This window comes from Phycodurus eques, chromosome 8 (genome assembly GCF_024500275.1).
Source record: "Phycodurus eques isolate BA_2022a chromosome 8, UOR_Pequ_1.1, whole genome shotgun sequence".
In the NCBI taxonomy this organism is placed as follows: domain Eukaryota; kingdom Metazoa; phylum Chordata; class Actinopteri; order Syngnathiformes; family Syngnathidae; genus Phycodurus; species Phycodurus eques.
Window position 1 is genome coordinate 27135647 of NC_084532.1, and position 17864 is coordinate 27153510.

General features: G+C 45.2%; 3 protein-coding genes across 5 annotated transcripts in view; 1 reads left to right on the forward strand and 2 right to left on the reverse strand.

Moving 5' to 3' along the window:
* Positions 1 to 486: 486 nt before the first annotated feature.
* Positions 487 to 5177, forward strand: fam78bb (family with sequence similarity 78 member Bb). The gene is made up of 2 exons (XM_061683856.1): positions 487 to 1054; positions 2944 to 5177. Exons 1-2 carry the CDS (start codon positions 789 to 791, stop codon positions 3464 to 3466), a joined length of 789 nt encoding a protein of 262 aa, XP_061539840.1. The 5' UTR covers positions 487 to 788; the 3' UTR covers positions 3467 to 5177.
* Positions 5178 to 6758: 1581 nt separating this feature from the next.
* On the reverse strand, positions 6759 to 13049 carry LOC133406683 (UDP-N-acetylglucosamine transporter-like). Of its 3 annotated transcripts, XM_061684466.1 has the most exons (8): positions 12749 to 13049; positions 11483 to 11693; positions 11132 to 11286; positions 10922 to 11044; positions 9497 to 9671; positions 8766 to 8884; positions 8565 to 8698; positions 6759 to 7992 (listed from the first exon to the last, which is right to left on the reverse strand). In XM_061684466.1, the coding sequence occupies exons 2-8, from the start codon at positions 11670 to 11672 to the stop codon at positions 7902 to 7904; spliced, it is 987 nt and encodes a 328-aa protein (XP_061540450.1). In that variant the 5' UTR covers positions 11673 to 11693; positions 12749 to 13049; the 3' UTR covers positions 6759 to 7901. The 3 variants fall into 3 exon arrangements, with proteins under 3 accessions (XP_061540450.1, XP_061540449.1, XP_061540448.1); XM_061684465.1 differs by having other exon boundaries at positions 7899 to 8698; positions 12817 to 13049; XM_061684464.1 differs by having other exon boundaries at positions 7899 to 8698.
* A 1798-nt stretch (positions 13050 to 14847) lies between these two features.
* Positions 14848 to 17864, reverse strand: part of notch2 (notch receptor 2) — a 57041-nt gene continuing 54024 nt past the window's right edge. The window contains exon 35 of the mRNA XM_061683159.1: positions 14848 to 17672. Within this exon, the coding sequence (XP_061539143.1) occupies positions 16284 to 17672 (1389 nt within the window). The 3' untranslated portion in view covers positions 14848 to 16283. The remainder of the gene's footprint in view (positions 17673 to 17864) is intronic.

Sequence of the window (17864 nt, forward strand, 5' to 3'; positions counted from 1 at the left end):
GTTTAAATACTTTTGAACCAATGAAATAGTGGTACGTTAAAAGCCTCTTGAAGTTGACATTTTATCCAATTCCCTGCTCACTATTTAAAAACACTTTCAAGATGTTTTAGTAACAACACGTCTGCGTCACACTTTGGTGTTGTAAATAAAAAATATATATATATACAAAAATTGCTTCTTTAACGGTAAATATGCGGTTTTCAAACTGCTAGCAAGATTGGAATGTAGCCTCACTGGAATATTCCATCAGTTAGAATCGAAATTGTAGTGCCATTTCTCTAAATAAACAATTTAAATTGTATTCTAATTGATGGAACATTCCGAGCATATATTTAAATATTCCCTATTAGAGGTTCAGGCTTTAGCGGGTTAAAGGAGAGGGAGATCCACAATCTGGCTCCTTGAGTTTGCTGTAATAATTGCTGGTGATGACGTCATACTTTGTTTGTCGGTTCACGCTCGTCATATGCAGACGGCGGCACTCCCACGCAGCGTGCGTGCGCTCGTCGCCCGGCATCCAGCTGTGTTCAGCACCGCGCACGGCTGAACAGCGACACGCGCGATGCCGGCGGCGGACTGATCCACGCGATCGTCGGGCGGCGACGAGCAGCCGCAGTATCCGGTGCCCGACGCCCGGCATCCGCCTCCCGTGACATGCCAGCCCGGGCGAGGACGAGGAAGCCGCGGGCAGGAGGGGAGCAAACGACTCGGTCCCCGGAGAGGCACGTACCCTCTCGGTAAAGGGTGCCTTTCCTCCGTCCCCCCCGGTGGCCCCGGCGGCGGTCGCCATGGGCTGCATCCACAGCATCGCCTGCAACAAGTCGCGCGTCCGCAGGGAGAACGTGGTCGTGTGCGAGCTGGCGGCCACCATCGACCGCCGCCCCACGGCCGTGGAGGAGGACTCGGCCATCGTGTTGCGCTACAAGACGCCCTACTTCAAAGCGTCCGCCCGGGTCGTCATGCCGCCCATCCCGCGACACGAGACCTGGGTGGTGGGCTGGATCCAGGCGTGCACCCGCATGGAGTTCTACAACACCTACGGGGACCTCGGCATGTGAGTGGGCTCAAGGCTATCGTTTGGTGATTTCCTAGTTAGTTTTTTCGAAGTTTTAATAATAATGATTGAGTGCTTTTTATTTTTTGTCTATTTTTTTTTCCAAATATTTTTGTTGTATTTCTTTTGCTTTATTCATCTTTTTTTTCTGTATCCTGTTTTGTTATTTCCATAACAATTGTGTATTCTGTCATATTTTGTTTTGCTTTCCCACAAAACTATCAACCAGTTGATGATCCACCATTCATAACCTCGAAATGTTTTTTTGGGGATCACTGAACCAAAGCACTGCGGCACATTCGCCGTTTTGGACTCGCAAAGTCGCTTATTCACGTACTTTTGGGGTAACCTATCCTCCACTGCCATTGACGGCTGTTGAATTCAAATATCCATGTTAACATGGAGGCCTGGCAGTGAATGAGTTAATCGCTGAAAAACTCACCTATTTGCTGCTTTTGTGTTCAAGCCAACGCCATCTCTGGGAGAAAAAAAAAAGCTTTGCTGCCACTTTGTGTCATCTACGGACAATTAAAAACCTTTTTTCTTATCTCCGCAAATAGTACGCAAGCAAATTCTTTTGATGAGCCTCATGCGAAGGCGGTTTGCTTGTGCTGAATAATTCAACGACTGAATATCTTTTATGTAACATGGTTGCATGATTGTGTACATACGTGCTAGATGCATGGTGTTGATGCTTTATGATCCTCTTCAGTTTCAAGCGCAAAGTTGTATGTCGTTACACATCAAGAGGAGCATTTGGGCACGCAGGAGCCGAGGCGCACACCTACGCATTTTGTTCTCGTGACTTTGGCTTCCTGTGTGGAGTTGGCACGTTTACCGGCGTACCCAGAGAACGCCCACACAAGCGCGGGGTTTTCTCCAGGTACTCCGGCTTCCTCCCACGTTCCCAAAACATGCATTTTGGGTTCATTGGAGACTCAAAATTGTCCATGGGTGTGAATGTCTATTATTGTCTATCGGTGTCCTGCGATCGGCTGGCGACCAGTGCAGCGTAGGCAAGAGGAAGTGCCGTGCTAGCATCTCCATGAGTGGCACCACTCCATGAATTATTTAGTGTGCAGACACATCTGGGGCGCCCCCGTTGGAGTCTTCCAAATGATCCAATATGCTGATTAAGATAACTCACAGTAAGAGGAAACAAGAAATTATTGCTTGGTTATTAATACATTTTTAAGTGGCCGTTCTTTTGAGTTTTTACAGTTTTTACAGTAGTCTCACACTTGAACAGAGGATGGATGTGTATGCTGGAAAGGGAGTATGTGTTGTAAAGAGAAAGGGTGTGTCAGGATTATGAGAAAAGATGATAGAGTCCACGGAGTGAATGAGGAACACCAAGTAAAAAAGGCACTGACGTTCAATTCGAGCATGCGTATTTTGTATGTGTTGCATCTGTAAATAAATTAAAAACTGAAACTTTCTTGGTATATTTTTTTTTTTTGCTGTTTTATAGTTTGGGGTGTCACAAAAGCAAAAATCAAAGTCACTGTTCCGCTTGACATGTTTCGTTTCATATAAACAAAATGTTTCCACTCTGGTCAGAAATTGGTGTTTTTGTTGAAAAAACAAACAATATTCTACTGCTGAATACTAATGGGGAAAAAAAAGCCAGAAACAAACTTTCTTTTCTCTTTTTTTGGGGGGGTGGGGCAGAAATCCTGTGGGTCTTGAAAGATCAGTGAAAATGCCCTACAGCAGCTGGCAGTGAATTATTTAAATGCCAATATTTAATCACAACAAAAGCGCTTACAAATTTGCATCATCGATCCCATTTTTTTGTAAAACGGTGCCAACAACAATCACACACACGAAATCCTGGAGGGACTGGAAAGGCTCCTCTGACCGGGCTCCCTCTGTGTCGCCCCCCGCAGGTCGAGTTGGGAGCTGCCCGAGCTGCGCGAAGGCCTGGTGCGGGCCATCAGCGACTCGGACGGCGTCAGCTACCCGTGGTACGGCAACACCACCGAGACGGTCACCATCGTGGGGCCCACCTCCAAGCCGTCCCGCTTCACCGTCAGCATGAATGACAATTTCTACCCTAGCGTCACCTGGGCCGTGCCGGTGAGCCGATCCGACACGCCCGCGCTCACCAACGTCAAGCGCGACCAGAGCTTCACCACCTGGCTGGTGGCGCTCAACGCCACCTCCAGGGAGAAGATCCCGCTGCGCGCCATCAAGTGGCGCATGCGGGTGGACATCGCCGTGGACCCGGCGCGGCCTCTGGGCTCCAGGGCCCGGCTGGTGAGCCGGGCGCATCAGGACCAGCCGCGGGTGCTGAGCCGCACGGAGCCCATCCCGGCCAACGCCATGGGGAGGCCCAATGCCAACGACGCCCAAGTCCTCATGTGGAGGCCCAGGAGGGGGCCTCCGCTTGTCGTCATACCGCCCAAGTAGAGATGGTTACCAAAGCCGCTTGAGCGTTTATTCCATGTCCTTCATGTCCAGCTTAAGGTCCGTGTACTAGTACGCTATTTCTCCTTACTGGTAAGACAATTCAACACACTAATCGAACGACGGTGTCTTAGGAGGTAACGTTTTTTTCCCACTACTAGTGCAACTTTTGCCCCGCCCTACGGCAAATGCTTTAATGCCTTTTCCTGCTTGAGCATTCACTGTTGGCCTACTAGCACACAATCAAAGTGCTGCACTAGTAACACTACTAGGCCCAACTAGTTGGGATGTGTCACACACTCGTAGCCTCCCGGAACCCATGAGTAACACCGAAATGCTCAATGGCATGCCATAAAACTTTTTGGGTCAGTGGTGCTGCTAGGCTTCAGGGAACTTGCTTACTAGTAAACTACTGTGCTGCACTAATAACACCACTAGGCATGTATAGTAGCCTCCTGGACCTTACTGGTGGAACCAAAATGCCCACTTGTAGTTTTGCCTCTCTAGTAACACAGAGTTGTCCTACCAGTGTGCAGAAATGTTATGCAGTAGTGGAAAAACATTTTTGTGAGATGTTCTTCTCGTGCTCTGAATTGTTTTACTAGTGAAGACCAAGAGTGTACTAGTGCATGGACCAGAAGCTGCATATGGAGAAGGTTTTCCTGTTTTCAGGGAAAAGGGGACAAGCGCCTTAATTCCCCACGGCTGCCTTGGCTGTTCCGAAAAGCATCACGGCCTCGACCTCAGCACAACTAAACAAACAACCGCCCATCCGTTTTCTATAGCACTTGTTAGGGGTCACAGGTCAACCGGAGCCTATCCCAGATGACTTTAAGCGAGAGGTCGGCTACAACCTGTACTGGCCGCCGGCCAATCGCGGGGCAGCGAACAACGATAATCAAGCTTCTCATAACTCAGCCTTAAAAAAACTCACCGAACACACTACAGAGTACCAAACGTGTTCGATTGAAAGCCGGGAGCGCGTCAATCAGGATACATTTCGATGAGGCCTGTGCGCTTGCCGAGTCAGATAGCTGCTTTCTTACACTAGACTGCCTCAAACGTCACTTGAAGAGGACATGGGGTCGACTTACTGTGTTCGTTTATTTCTTCTATTATTATTTACAGCTCTGGCGCCCTCTATTGACTAGCCGCCACAAGTACTTCAGCACGTTTCAGTTTTTGTTTGTTTGGTTACATTTAGATAAGGTGCGGAATCAACACTTCAATTTTTGTTGTTGCTTTCTTACACAACTGTGTGTACGTCTGTACAGAGTTTGAGTACTTTTACCACCTCTGATGAAAAACACTCAAACAAATAAGCGAATGAAAATCAGTAAGTACGGCGGTACGACGTATCATTTCGCGCCGTTCGTAACCTCAAATGCGGGACCACCGTAAACTGAGGACCCCCGTCGTCTATACATTAAGAGTTATTGTGACGATTTCTTTGGTACCTGCGTTTCGTTTTGGTCAACAACGTATGAGGATGTCGCGTTTTTCCCGTTTTTTCCAATTTTGAGCTCGTCCGACTTGTGTTTTACATGCGGAAAAATGTACGCGTATGCACGTGATGTATCGGAACTGACTGAAAGATTTCATGTTTACACTGAGAAAAAAAAAATACCTCAATCAGTGACTGTATTGTGAGGGCTTCGGTTGGTACTATGAAGTACACACCTAAGCCCCTAACCGCCATTGAAAATTACATTCATTTGCGTTTGTCTACTTAGTTATTATTATTATTGTAAATATCAATTATAATGAGGTTGAGTGCAACTGTATTTATGACAAGGGAGGCCTTGTACACATTTACTGCATTAAAATGATTTTTTTAAAGGCATTTTCCCCCACAACGGACAACCTTTCAAGGACCCCCATCATGAGCCTAATGCCAATTTAAACATAACTACCACCCTAAATGCTATTGGAATTTAAAACAACAATAACACACATTCAAATTCACAGATACTACAGTGCAGAACGTGAGGACGGCGACCCGAAGTGCATAAGCACTGTGTGTACCGTATTGTTCGATGATGCAAAATCATTTTTTTAATCCGATTAATCGATGAGATAATCGAAAAAGTACACGATTATAAAAATATTCGAAAGCTGCAGCCCTAGTGACGATGACAAATTCAGATTTCTTTTAGAGGAAAAAAAAAAAAAAAAAAAAAAAGTTGTAATCTTATGCTACTCAAGTTGCACTTTTTCGAGAGAATTATTATTATTATTTTTTTAATGTTTACAAGTTGTGTTGTGTATATGTCAGGCTGCAGTAGAATAAAGAAAAAAGATCCTACATCCCAGTTTTGCCTCAGAGGCGACAAAGCAAAACTTCTATTTCGTTAAAGTGGTTTTTTTATACACTAGTTTGGGGTGCAGTGGGTGACAGAAAGATGAGGCGTACCCTAAAAGCAGCACAAGCAGTCAGACACCTTTTTTTCGACTTTATACAAAGATTGTCTTAGTAGTAATTGAGACAACAATGTGACAATTCCCACACAAAAAACGCACAGTAAGCACAATCAAATCGTACAACTAGATGAAGCTCTTCAAAATAAAAGCTCATAAATTTCTCATCAGCATTAAAAAAAAAAAAAAAAAAAAAAAGAGGGACACATTTTAACCCCAACGTTGACGACAATAAATTACATGAGCCGAGGAAATGAGTGATTTAAATTATTCCGCTTCGACTAACAGCCTATTTTAAAGCTACCAGTATTTACATCCACTGTTCACGACTTAGTATCTTAGTAATAACTTTATGTAATCGCTCTCAGTATTTCTCAAGTGACTCTGTAGCCATGTTGAGCAAATATGGCCACTGGTTGCCTGGCAGCAACGCAAAAACCCCTCCCAAAGTAGCCGCTCAAATGCACAGAATTGGTTTTTTTTTCTTCCCCACAAACACAAAAGTTTGTATTTCGATTCCATAAGATGCGATCTATGGCGCCTGCTCGAAGAGTTACTGTGCCTCACACGCCTGCATGCTAGAAGCCAATTAAGAAATTGGATTCAGGCTTTTGGGTGAAATTTCACAAACCTAAAATGCACTATAACCTTTTACTTGCTGACCAGAGATGGTCAAATTATGTTTACCTGAAAAGGTTGTAGTGCTTTCTCCGTTCGTCGTGAAATTTTACCTGAGCAAACGTTTTGTGAATACAGTGGAACCACGGTTTTCACGATGAATCTGTTGCAGGAAGTCTGACTAAACCCAAAAATGTACGAAAACCAAAGCAATATTTCCCATAATGTAAATCCAATTATTCCATTCCAGACACCTAAAAACATTAACAAAAAACATTTTATGAAGAATAACTATAGTTTTACATACAGAAACCAGCGGGAAATAAATCTGACAGATGAAATGGAAAAATCATTTAACCTAATCATTACCTTTATTGAAGACTCTTGGAATGAAAGACGGCGAGGAGCGGGGAGCCATTTTTGTACTTTTCTCAGAGTTCTTTCTTGAATTCTCTCGTCTTTCTCGCCTTATTTATGGCTGACACTCGGAACTTTCTGTCATATTGTGTAAAAACGGTTTAACAGACCACAAAACGTATTCCACGATGGAAGCTTTTATGAACAATTCAAGGCGATAACAAGCCTCCCGGTCTGCTCAGCAGCACTCTGGCAAATTGGGTCAACGTCGGTTTGACATCCTGTCAAATGTCTGGCCTTCAAAATTAAAGCATGCCATCATAATAACAGTTTCACCACACTTTCTTTGGCCCCATGGTGCCTTATCATGCGGCCATACTCAAAACAATTTTGTGCTTGTTTACTGGGCGTTACTGCTAAATAAGCTAGCATGGGACCAACGAAATTGTGTTGAAACTGTTATTATATTGCATTCTTTTTATTCTGAAGGCCTGACTATTGACAGGATGAATTACTCTGATTCCCAGGATGGTTGTTATTGCTCCGAGTTGTTATTAAAAGCTTGCATGGTGAAATACATCTAAGCTGTCTGCTGAATTGTTTTTTTACAAAACTTACTAAAATGCTCCAGATGAACCCGCGGGATGATCGACTCCAGGAAAATGAATGTCTGAGTCTTGTTTTTTTTTGGAGGGGGTGAGGGGGGGGGGGAGGGGGCCCCATCGGATGTACGAAAACTGGGACATAATTTCGATGAAAAAAAAGTCAGTGAAAAGCGAGGTTCCACTGTAATGTATTTCCTATGAGGTAACTCTTAGCCTTCCATAGTAGCCGTTCTTCAGTTACTACACATGCAGACATTATTGCTACAGATGGAATGATTGCGCAAAAAGTTGTGATTTCGCTCTCCCAGCTGAGGCACTTCAGGTGTAAACAACAATTGTGCTTGACCTTTTCTTGAGTTGTTCCTGTACACCCTCCCGACTGACCTTTCCCCCTCTCTTTCCCTGACCTCCTTTTGGTCGCGCTGGGCTTTCCGTCCGTCTCACGCCCTGCTGGGGTTGGGGGACGGCTTGGTTTTGTAGCCGTAGAGGAATGTGGCGGCGATGACGAGGACGGCTCCCGAGAAGAAGACGCTGGTGATGACACAATTGGACAAGGGGAACCAAAAAATCTATCACAAATTACAGCGTCCTCCCGCTATAACGCAGATTGTTAAGCAATTTTTCACGGGTTTTCCCAGTATACAGACAAGTACGAGTTTCGAGTTGCATGCCTTCAGTGCAGTACCACGTTGTGTCACAAGATGTCGTACATAAGAAGCAAGACGAAGAGTCAGAGATGGTCCCCTACTTAGCTCAAATAATAAGTTGTTACCAACAGAGGTGAATGAATATATGCCTGAGCATTGTTGTGTTTTCTGTTTGTAAGCATTGCCACTTCATGTATGTTTACGGAGCAGTTGATTCAAAATTATCGTGACACCTATGCTAATTTATGTTTGCCCATCTATGGCGTTTCGCAGTGTATGTTAGCATTAAGCTTTCAGAGTTTTGGGGTTTAAAAATTAAATGTTTTGACCGATCACGCATGTTCGCTTACAAATACTGCCAGGGTATATAAACTTAAAAACACAAATGTAAAAGCTTTAGCTTTACAGATGCCACGGCAAATGACAACGGACGCTAGAAGAGGTTGTTGCATGTACCTGGTGGGCTCGAAGTCCTGGAGCCAAAAGTAGGAAATAAACGTGGAGAGGATGATGGAGAGCGACGTCGCGAAACCTTTGAGGATGTTGTCGGCATACTTGATGACCGCCGCGATGACCAGACCGCCCAGCGCCTGAGAGAAAACAAACACATGCACGCAGATGGACGGAGGCGGGACGGAGGCGGGCAACGAGACTAACCTGCAGCGTGACCACGGCGCAGGTGACCACGTTGTAACCCTGGAACATTCCCGACTCCATCACTTTGTCCCCGTCGAAGCTCATCATCCCGAAAAAGCCAAAAAACAGGCCGAACATCCCTAAAACCGCACACAAAATTTGCTCAAGGGCCACATTTGAGTTTTAAAGCCGGGCCATTCGTAGAAGACATTAAAAGATTTAAGGTGCATGATGTAAAAAAGTTTATTTAAATGATATGCATTTTATTTTATTACTAATAATTCATTTAATATGAATTACTTAACATATTTTTAATAAAAAATTTAACTCTAAACAACTGACACCCAGTCACTCACCATGCAAACTAGCTAACAGTTAGCCAGTTGACAGTATACCGCTAAGCAGAGCCAAAACAGCCAACTCCACTCTCACTCGCTGACGCCCACGTCACTCACTGGGCCAAGCCCCGCCTTTCAAAGCCACACACACTCAAAGTCACAGATATTACAGTGTAGTACGTAGTACTTGAGGATGTCGACTCCAAGTGTACAAAATTAATGCCTGCACCTCACACGCACATTATTTTATTGTATTGTATTGGTATTGTTAATATCCGATTATCCAACTACTCGACGTGCCAATCGGTAGAATACGCGATTCTAAAAATATTGGATGGCTAACGTGATAAGAGGTGAAAAAAATTTTGCCATGGATTTGATTAGAAGTGTGTACACGGGCTAACTTTAACTGACCGAGCTGGATGTTGCGTATCCAGACGCTCTGTTTGCTCTCCTTCAGGATCTTCTCGAAGTAGACGCCGGCGAAGCCGCTGGAGCAGCACGCCACCAGAACGGCCGTGACGCCCACAAACTGGGAGCCCGTGGACACGGACGCCTTCTCCGCCACCACCGAGGATTCAGACGGCCACTGCGGACACAAGACATAAGATGAGGCATCGAAGGCTGTGCCTCTATATTCTAAGAATCACTATGTCTTGATCGTCACCAGTGGATTACAGATGCCTCAATCACAGCGTGCGCGACGTGACTCCAAGTTCAAAGTGAACAGGCACAGTTTGAACATTAACAATGCGCATCAAAAAATAGGAAAAAAAAAAAAAAAAAACTGTACTTGAAAAAAATGATTCAATTAGAATGTACAGTAAGCAGTCTCAATTACACTCAGCTGCGTTTCATCAGTGCCAAAGGGAGGCGTAAAGAAGTGGGCTGACACAGTAATGAAGTTGCTTTTGTCTTCTTCTATTGTATCAAATCGTCTGGTCGAAAAAAATAAACTCTCTGTTGTCGCGGGGATGTGGAGGAGGTGATACCGCAACTTTTTACCCTTGTTCCCAACACCTCATCCTTCATTAGTTCATCCCGTTCCCACGTGACCGTTGGTTGGTCATAATGAGTCATTGCTCTAGTTAAGACGTAGTGATTTGAAACAAAAAAAAATGGCCACGTTTACTCATTAGAAATGCAGCAATCAGGACAAATTTATACCACAAATAGTGGGGGGGGGAAAATGCAAGAAAGTGATACCAGCTTAAAAATGTTTACAATCTCCTATTTTAATAGTTGAAACTGTAAATATGATCCCCAAACACTTAAATATAATTTCAAACTCATTTTACAGCATAATCCTTAAAAGTTAATCCTCCATAACTTCCGTTAGCAACCTGGCCTAAACTCAGCTCCCCTCTAACATACAAAGATCTTAGAACAAAATAAAGAGAATTAATACGCACCTTCATAAATGACTTTCAACGGCCACAGCTGACGCCCCACGACTTAGCTAGCCAACCTTAGTTAACAACAAGCAACTATACTCTTAATTCGCTGGCGCTCACGGCACTCACCAGGCCAAGCCCCGCCTTTTAAAGCCAAACGCATTAAAAGTCACAGATACTGCAGTGTAGAACGTGAGGATGACGAACCCAAGTGGACAAAAATAACACCTCAAAACATCCCAAAACATGATTTTTTGTTAAGTGTCTTAAATGAAAATATCACGGCATTTTATAAAAACAAAACAAAAGAGTGAAACGGGGGTGAAACTGGTGCAATTACTGGCGATGCACCAAATGTGCGTCCACGTTTTAACTACAGGCGAGCTGTCTGTGAAACTTTTAAGTCAAGCTGTATAAGTGAAAATGGAGAAAATTGACCAGCTACCTGTACGAGAGCCACTCCGGTCATGAGGATGATCAAAGAGAGCCACTGGTAGATGCCCAGCCGGCGTCCCAGCATGAACACGGAGAACAGAGCCGTGGTCAGGATCTTCAGCTGGTACGTGAGCTTGTGGGAGGGAGGGAGGGAGGAAGTTAGGAAGGACGCGGCGAAAGTCAGCGTGGAGAACAAAACAGCGCGGCTTTGTTGATGTACCTGGTAGGTGGCGGCGTCCAGGTTGGACAGGGCCACGTAGAGCAGGTTGTTCTGCAGGGTGTAGATGCCCGAGGGGATGGCCAGCTTGAGGGTTTCCATGGGCTTGTGGGCGATCTCCTGGCGAAGGACGATGTTGAACGCTCGCACGCTGTAGCCTGAGGAGAGGCCAAACGACATGTCTGATTTTAACAAGGCTGTGTTGCGAGTCATTCATATAGTGGACTATATTGCGTTGTTCATTGCAAGCTGACGGGAAATAGAGGGCCCACCTTGTCTTTTGTTCCCAGCTGAAGAAATTGGTTGTGTTTTAAATGGATTTTGTCACTTTGATTTAGCTGTCTATCCACTCACTGTGGTCTCTGAAGACGAGCATCAAGCAGATGAAGATCTTCATGACCTCGGCCGCCACCACGGCCGAGGACGCCAGGTACCGCGGGCCCTCCGCCTGCAGGGTCCGGGAGTAGCGCATGATGAGCACCAGGGACGTGGTCTGGAACACCAGCACGCCCAGAGACAGGTACTTCAGCCGAGATGAAACCATGGCGGCCGTTCGGGAAGAAGGCTGATCGGATAGAAGAGGACGAGATAAAGAAAAGAAATTAATTAATCATGACACTGATGAATTCTTTACAGTCTATTGAATTATGTTATTACTATATATTTGTTGAAAGTCAAATATCATAGAGTGGTGTTTTCCGCATTTGAAAACATCACTTTTGTATTTTTTGAGGACGCTGCAACGGATTAATTGCATTTCCATTCATTTCAACTGTGAAAGATGATGTGTGTTTCGGTGTTCACAGAACTATTTAAACCTGTATCTCAAGGCACTACTGTACGTTGAAGTGAGTTGAGGAGCTCAGTTTTGACTAAGGTAGCGCTTTGCCGCCCGCTTGTGGCATCCACGAGGTGTGTCATAAAGGTTTCACTAAAGACATACAGTTTTCCCCCTCAACGAGGGCCAGACGATCAAGCGACACGAGACTTGTGACAGAACAACTCGTGCCTGCTGCCCCATGACAACGCGCCGACTCAGAATGCCCTGAGCATCAGACACTTCCTGGCGGAGAACATGGCACTACGGGAGCAACCTTCCTAACCGCCCGTGACGTCACAAGGCCATCCATTTTCAAGGACGACATCAAGTTGGCCGTGACGACGGAGCTGCGGAGGATCCCCACAGGATTCCATCCACGAGTGCATGAAGGTTGAGAAAGAAGGGGAAATCTTATGGCTTGTAGTTTGGATTTTAAATTCTCTCGGCCATTTCAAGCCTTTTGGGAGGAGTGAGGCACCAATTACTCGCCATTTGCGGCAGGGCAAAGTCCCCACCCCCCACCAACTTCCTTGTTTTCCACCAATCACAAACACGCACCTGTACAGAGCAGCTGGCCACCGCCCCCAAAACACAAAAGAAAATATTTCAACTTTTTTGCCTTAGCTGTTACATATTATTGCTTAGCGTTTCGCGAGCTACACTGATTGGTTTTTAACGTGTTAAGTAAATCAAATAGTAATGTCAAAAGTCGCCCTTGCATCCTTCGAGTTAAAAAAAAAAAAAAAAAAACTTTAAAAAAAACGTTTGGACACCCCTGGAATAGAGGGAGTTATTCTTACCCTTTAGCGTGTATTTAATGAGGTATTGAAGACATAAAAAGACAAACAAAAAGGGAATTGTAGCTCACGCCTAGTCCGATGATGTCAAACGTCAAAACCGAAGCAGCTACAAATGCAGTTCTTTCTTTTTCTTTCTTTCGTTCACGTCCTGTCGTACGTTGAGCCACCCTGGACAACCACCATCCACGGAGACGCGCACATTATGACGCATTGGGCATCTTGGAATAACATTTTAATTTAGATACAAATAGCCAACACTGAAAATGTGAACTGGACGTTCGGATCGCTTGAAAAATAATAAAGAAATCACGTCCGGTAGGTTTCTTCTTCGTTACATCCCAGGGCGGATTGGTGCTGCTGTTGTTGTCGGCAGGTTGCCACCCGCAGGCCAGTTAGAGAACTGCGCAACATAATTACGTTTGCAACTAAAATGTTTTCTCTCTCAACAAGATATAAAGACATATTTGTTTTTAAATGATTGCGCCAAAATTTACATACTCTAACTTTAAGATAGAGCAGTTGAGTGAAAATCGTCTGATCTCGAATTGTCCCTGAAGGCAACACCAGACTGCAGCCTGACAGATGACAGAAAGACAGATAGATAAGGTTACCTACTTTTTCTTGTATATCAACATTATTTATGTAAAGCCAATATTACAATTTTCCCTGCTGTAAGACTAATAAAAGGTGCCGTGAGCAATTTAAAAAAACAAACAAACAAAAAACAAACAAAAATTGAATACATGACGTATTTCTTCTGCGATTGGCTGGCAACCAGTTCAGGGTGTACCCCGCCTCCCACCCGATGATAGCTGGGATGGGCTCCAGCACTCCCGCGACCCTTGTGAGGAGAAGCGGCTCAGAAAATGGATGGATGGATGTATTTCTTTACACTCACACATACACACACACACACATCTCTGATGATCCGGGCTTTAATTCAGAAAGGAAACTTGGTTGATCTTTTTTTCAACACAACAGTTTGAGCTCCAGTTTACAAAACATGGCCACAACTACTTCATATGTTGGAAGAAAAGAAACACCGATATATGTTCATATATAAATATATACAGACCTTATAAACACAGCTTTTGCTTGCTATATGTGCAGAAATATCAATTGTGTTTTGTGGAAACTGAAACACAATTACTTGTTTGGGATTATGGTCAAGACAATTCCAACTCTGCGTCCACTGTATTGGATGCACGTGGACACAGAAAGCCGTTTGAGCATTTATTTAATATCCTTGAGCTTAAGATCCATGTACTAGTATGATCTTCAGCCCCAATAATAAGACAATTCAGCGCACTAGTAGAACAAATATGGCTAACTGGGAATGTTTTTTACACAACTGCCTTCGATTACCAAGGATATGGAATAAATGCACTAATATTATTGATATCGAATAAATGCTAACACTAGTACTACTGACAAAATTTTCCGAGTTAACATCTAGCACGCAGTTGTCAAATTGTGACCATTTTTACCTCACTAGTTACATGTCATTGTCCTACTAGTACACCAAAGTCATCCATATACTAGTACATCTTTGTCCTCACTTTTAAGACAATCCACATGATACATGTATAATTAGTCATTTTTCTTCCCACTACTGTATAAGATTTCTGCATACTAGTAAAACAACGTTACTATTGAGGCAAAAACTACTAGTCGGCAGTTTGGTCCACCTAGTAGGGTCCAAGAGGCTACTGGTGCATATCACATGCCTACAAGATGGGTCGAGTTGTGTTACTAGTGCAAAACAGTAGTTTGCTAGTAATATGAATTGGGTCAAAAGTGTCACTTGCAGCCAGGAAAAACATTATGAGTAAGCCAGTTGTTTCCCCAGTGTGCACAATTGTCTTGCTAGCGAGGGCAAAGAGTGTACTAGTATATGGACCTTAAGATATGAAGACTATCGAATAACTGCTTAAACGTCTTTCCACAAACGAAATCACACAAAGTCACTAAATACTTTGATGGCCCTCCAGACTTGGCGTAGGCATCATGACAAGTAAAACATAGCAGACAATGATTGTAATTAAGCAAAAAAAAAAAAAAAAAAAGGAAAGAAAAGAAAAAAAAAGTTATAACGTTTTGGAAGAAACAGAAAAACAGAGGCAGTTTTTAAAAAAATCATCAATATGCACCTTTAACATTCACAATCATCCAAGTGCGCACAGTAATCATATATATATATATATATATATATATATATATATATATATATATATATATAAAGAGCCTTTGAAAAAAAAGTCTTTTCTAAGTAAAATCTCAGACTTTACAAGCAGAATGTGCTGTGCGTCCATGTATGTTTCAACACACCAAAAGTGGAGAGAGACAACAACAACAACAAAGGCGGACATAAAATTCTATGGAGCTTTGCGACTATGATTGTTATTTTTGTAACAAAAACTGCCAACATGCAAGTAAAAGCTTCAGATCACTTGGCCTAGGAAGAGTGGTTTCGACATGAACACACATCGTGGCATAAATATGATAGCATGTAACGTAGCAGAAAGAAACGACAAAAGTATCCGACGCATTTCATCCCCGCTCTCATCTCGATGTCCATCTCTGTGATCATAAAAAAATAATAAGTCCACGTTTGGTTGCCAAATGAATCTGACGTGAGCAAACAAGGAGCTAAGATGTTTGTTTGGTACACATGGAAACATTCTAGCTCATAATAAACATTTTTTTTTGGTATACTGTACAGTGGTACCTTGACTTACTGCACAAGTTCAATTTGTTGTTAAACCGCCTATTAAGTGAAGTCAGGAGCTGAAATCCGGTTAGACTGCATGTGAGTATCTGGGTGTGACTTGTGGCCTACAGCAGCTCTTTGCGAGTGTTCTTATTTTGCATTTGTGTTTGACTGTTTGACCAGTCCAATAAACGTGTGAAAGCACATCAGTGAGTGTGGCTCTCTTTCTCCCCCCCGCCCCACTTTCACACCAGTCAGTGTCAGAACTCTTGTCTGCTCCATGCCCCTTGCAAGTGTTTTCATTTTTTATTTGCGGGTTTGCTAATTTTGGCTTGCAGCACAATTAAAAACAAAACAAAACAAAAAGTAGTACCATCAATAGTAGTAACAAGTAGAAGTATGTTGGAGTGACAATACGTGAATGTTCTTAGATCTTTGTATGTGAGGGAGGGGCTAAGTTTAGCCTAGGTTGTTACTGCAAGTTACAGAGAGTCTTTGCTTTTAAGGGTAATGTTGTAAGATGAGTTTGAAATGATACAAATGTGTTTGGGATCATAGTTTGGGGTATATTTAAGTTTTAAATGATTAATATTGCATCTGAACCCAAATTTTGTCTGGCAACACAAAGCCTTGGAAGTTGGGGCACTCATCAGTCAAGGCACCACTGTATTTGATTTCTTGCTCAGGGAGGTTTTAGGAACTATAACCAAGTTTTCTTAAGTGCAAAGAGAGACAACTATAACATACGACGGGAAGAGAGAAAGTTACTCTGCGTCAACGTTGAAGCGCATTGAATCCCCAGAAGTCATTCTTTGGCTGCTTTGCCTACGCGAAAACCTGCCTGCTCCCCAGGGCCGGTTGCTGGGACGCCTGCTGGGACGCCTGCTGCGACTGCGGTTGCAGCTGCGCCCGCTCGGGAATGTGTGTGTGGCGGGCGGAGGGCAGCGCGTGGTGGCCGTTCCCCAACGGGGTGGGGCTGGTGGTGACGTCGGACCAGTCCGAGTTAGAGTGCGGCGAAGACGACGACCAAGGGTCCGGGGACTCGGGCGAGGGCGTGAGATAGGGGTGCTCGCTCGGAGGGTGCGCCGGGTGCCCGGGAGTGGTGCCCTCGGAGCCGGCGGGGGTGAAGCTGTGTTGGGAGGGCGGGGTGGGGTACTTATCCACCGGGCTCTGCATGGGCGGATACGAAGGCAGCGGCCCTCCATGGGTGACGGTGTGGGGGTGCTGCATGGGGTGGGAGAGCCCCAGGCTCATCTGCTCCGGCATCTGGTACATCAAACCCTGGCTGCAGTGGAGGTGGCCGGGCCCAGGCTGAGGGTTCTGGGGCTGGGCCTGCGTCACCTGCACGTGGCCTTGCTGAGGTTGCTTCAGCATGGCTTGGCCTCCGCCGGGCGCCATCATCTGGAAGGTGACAATGGGGGGCAGCTGCTCCCGACTCATGGTGACATTCATGGGGGTCAACATGGGGCCCTGGCTGTGGTGCTGGGCCATACCACGGTGGGTGCCCCCCATGGTGTGCGGCACCAGGCCGAACATGTGGCCGCCGAAGCCGTGCTTGTTCATGCCCACCCAAGCCTGCTGCTGCTGCTGCTGCTGCTGGCCCAGCATGTGGCTGACGGGGGGCAGCATGGGTCTGGTTCCGGGGCTGCTCATGAGGGGCGGGGAGTTGGCGGTGGTGGAGGCCGCGCCGGATGCATCGCCCGCGTACGAGTGCGGCGATTCTAGGGAGTCGACGGGCGACATGGTGACGGAGCTCTCGGGAAGTCCTCCAGCTGCCTTCACGCCGTTTACGCCACCTGAACCGCTGCCGCCGGCACCCGCAGCCGGACCCTCCCCTCCGGCAGGTTTCTTTCTTCTCTTGGCCTTCATGTCTTTGGGCTCCTTAGCTCCCCCGCCGACACCTCCCATCTTTGGGCCGCCCCTCCGGCTCTTTTTCCCCTGCGGTCCGGGACGCATGCCGATGAAGGCGGCTCCGTTGGCCCCGCACATCACCGAAGAATTTCCTCCGATGTGATTGGGCCCGTTGTGGGGGCTGTGAACCAAATTGTACTGGTCCAGCAGACGGACGATGTCGTGATGCATTCGTTCTTGAGCCGTGTCTCTGGGAAGACGATCCAGGTGATCGGTGATGTCGCGATTTGAGTAGTGGTCGAGGAGAACTTGAGCGGCTTCGAAGCTGCCCTCCCTGGCTGCCAGGAACAGCGGGGTCTCCTCCTGAAGGAAAGAGTTAAAGGCATCAGGCTGACTTGTCCACATTGTTTGCTAAAGTCATCCAGTGGTGCCTTGACTTACAAATGTATTAATATAATTTCAATTATCTCAATGGGGAAAACTGATTTGATGTCCCAGTAAATTGAGCTACAAGCTTGGTCACGGAACAAATTAGAACTGTAAGTCAAGGTAGCA

What these genes read in the sequence shown, in the direction of transcription:
- LOC133406683 (XM_061684465.1), bottom strand. Translation starts at nt 11,672, where the DNA reads ATGGTTTCATCTCGGCTGAAGTACCTGTCTCTGGGCGTGCTGGTGTTC. An exon ending in GATACGCAACATCCAGCTCG is followed by an intron (nt 8,885 to 9,496) that starts GTCAGTTAAAGT and finishes GTGCGGTTTTAG; the next exon opens with GGATGTTCGGCCTGTTTTTT. An exon ending in GCGCCGTGGTCACGCTGCAG is followed by an intron (nt 8,699 to 8,765) that starts GTTAGTCTCGTT and finishes GTTTTCTCTCAG; the next exon opens with GCGCTGGGCGGTCTGGTCAT.
- fam78bb (XM_061683856.1), top strand. Translation starts at nt 789, where the DNA reads ATGGGCTGCATCCACAGCATCGCCTGCAACAAGTCGCGCGTCCGCAGG. An exon ending in ACCTACGGGGACCTCGGCAT is followed by an intron (nt 1,055 to 2,943) that starts GTGAGTGGGCTC and finishes CGCCCCCCGCAG; the next exon opens with GTCGAGTTGGGAGCTGCCCG.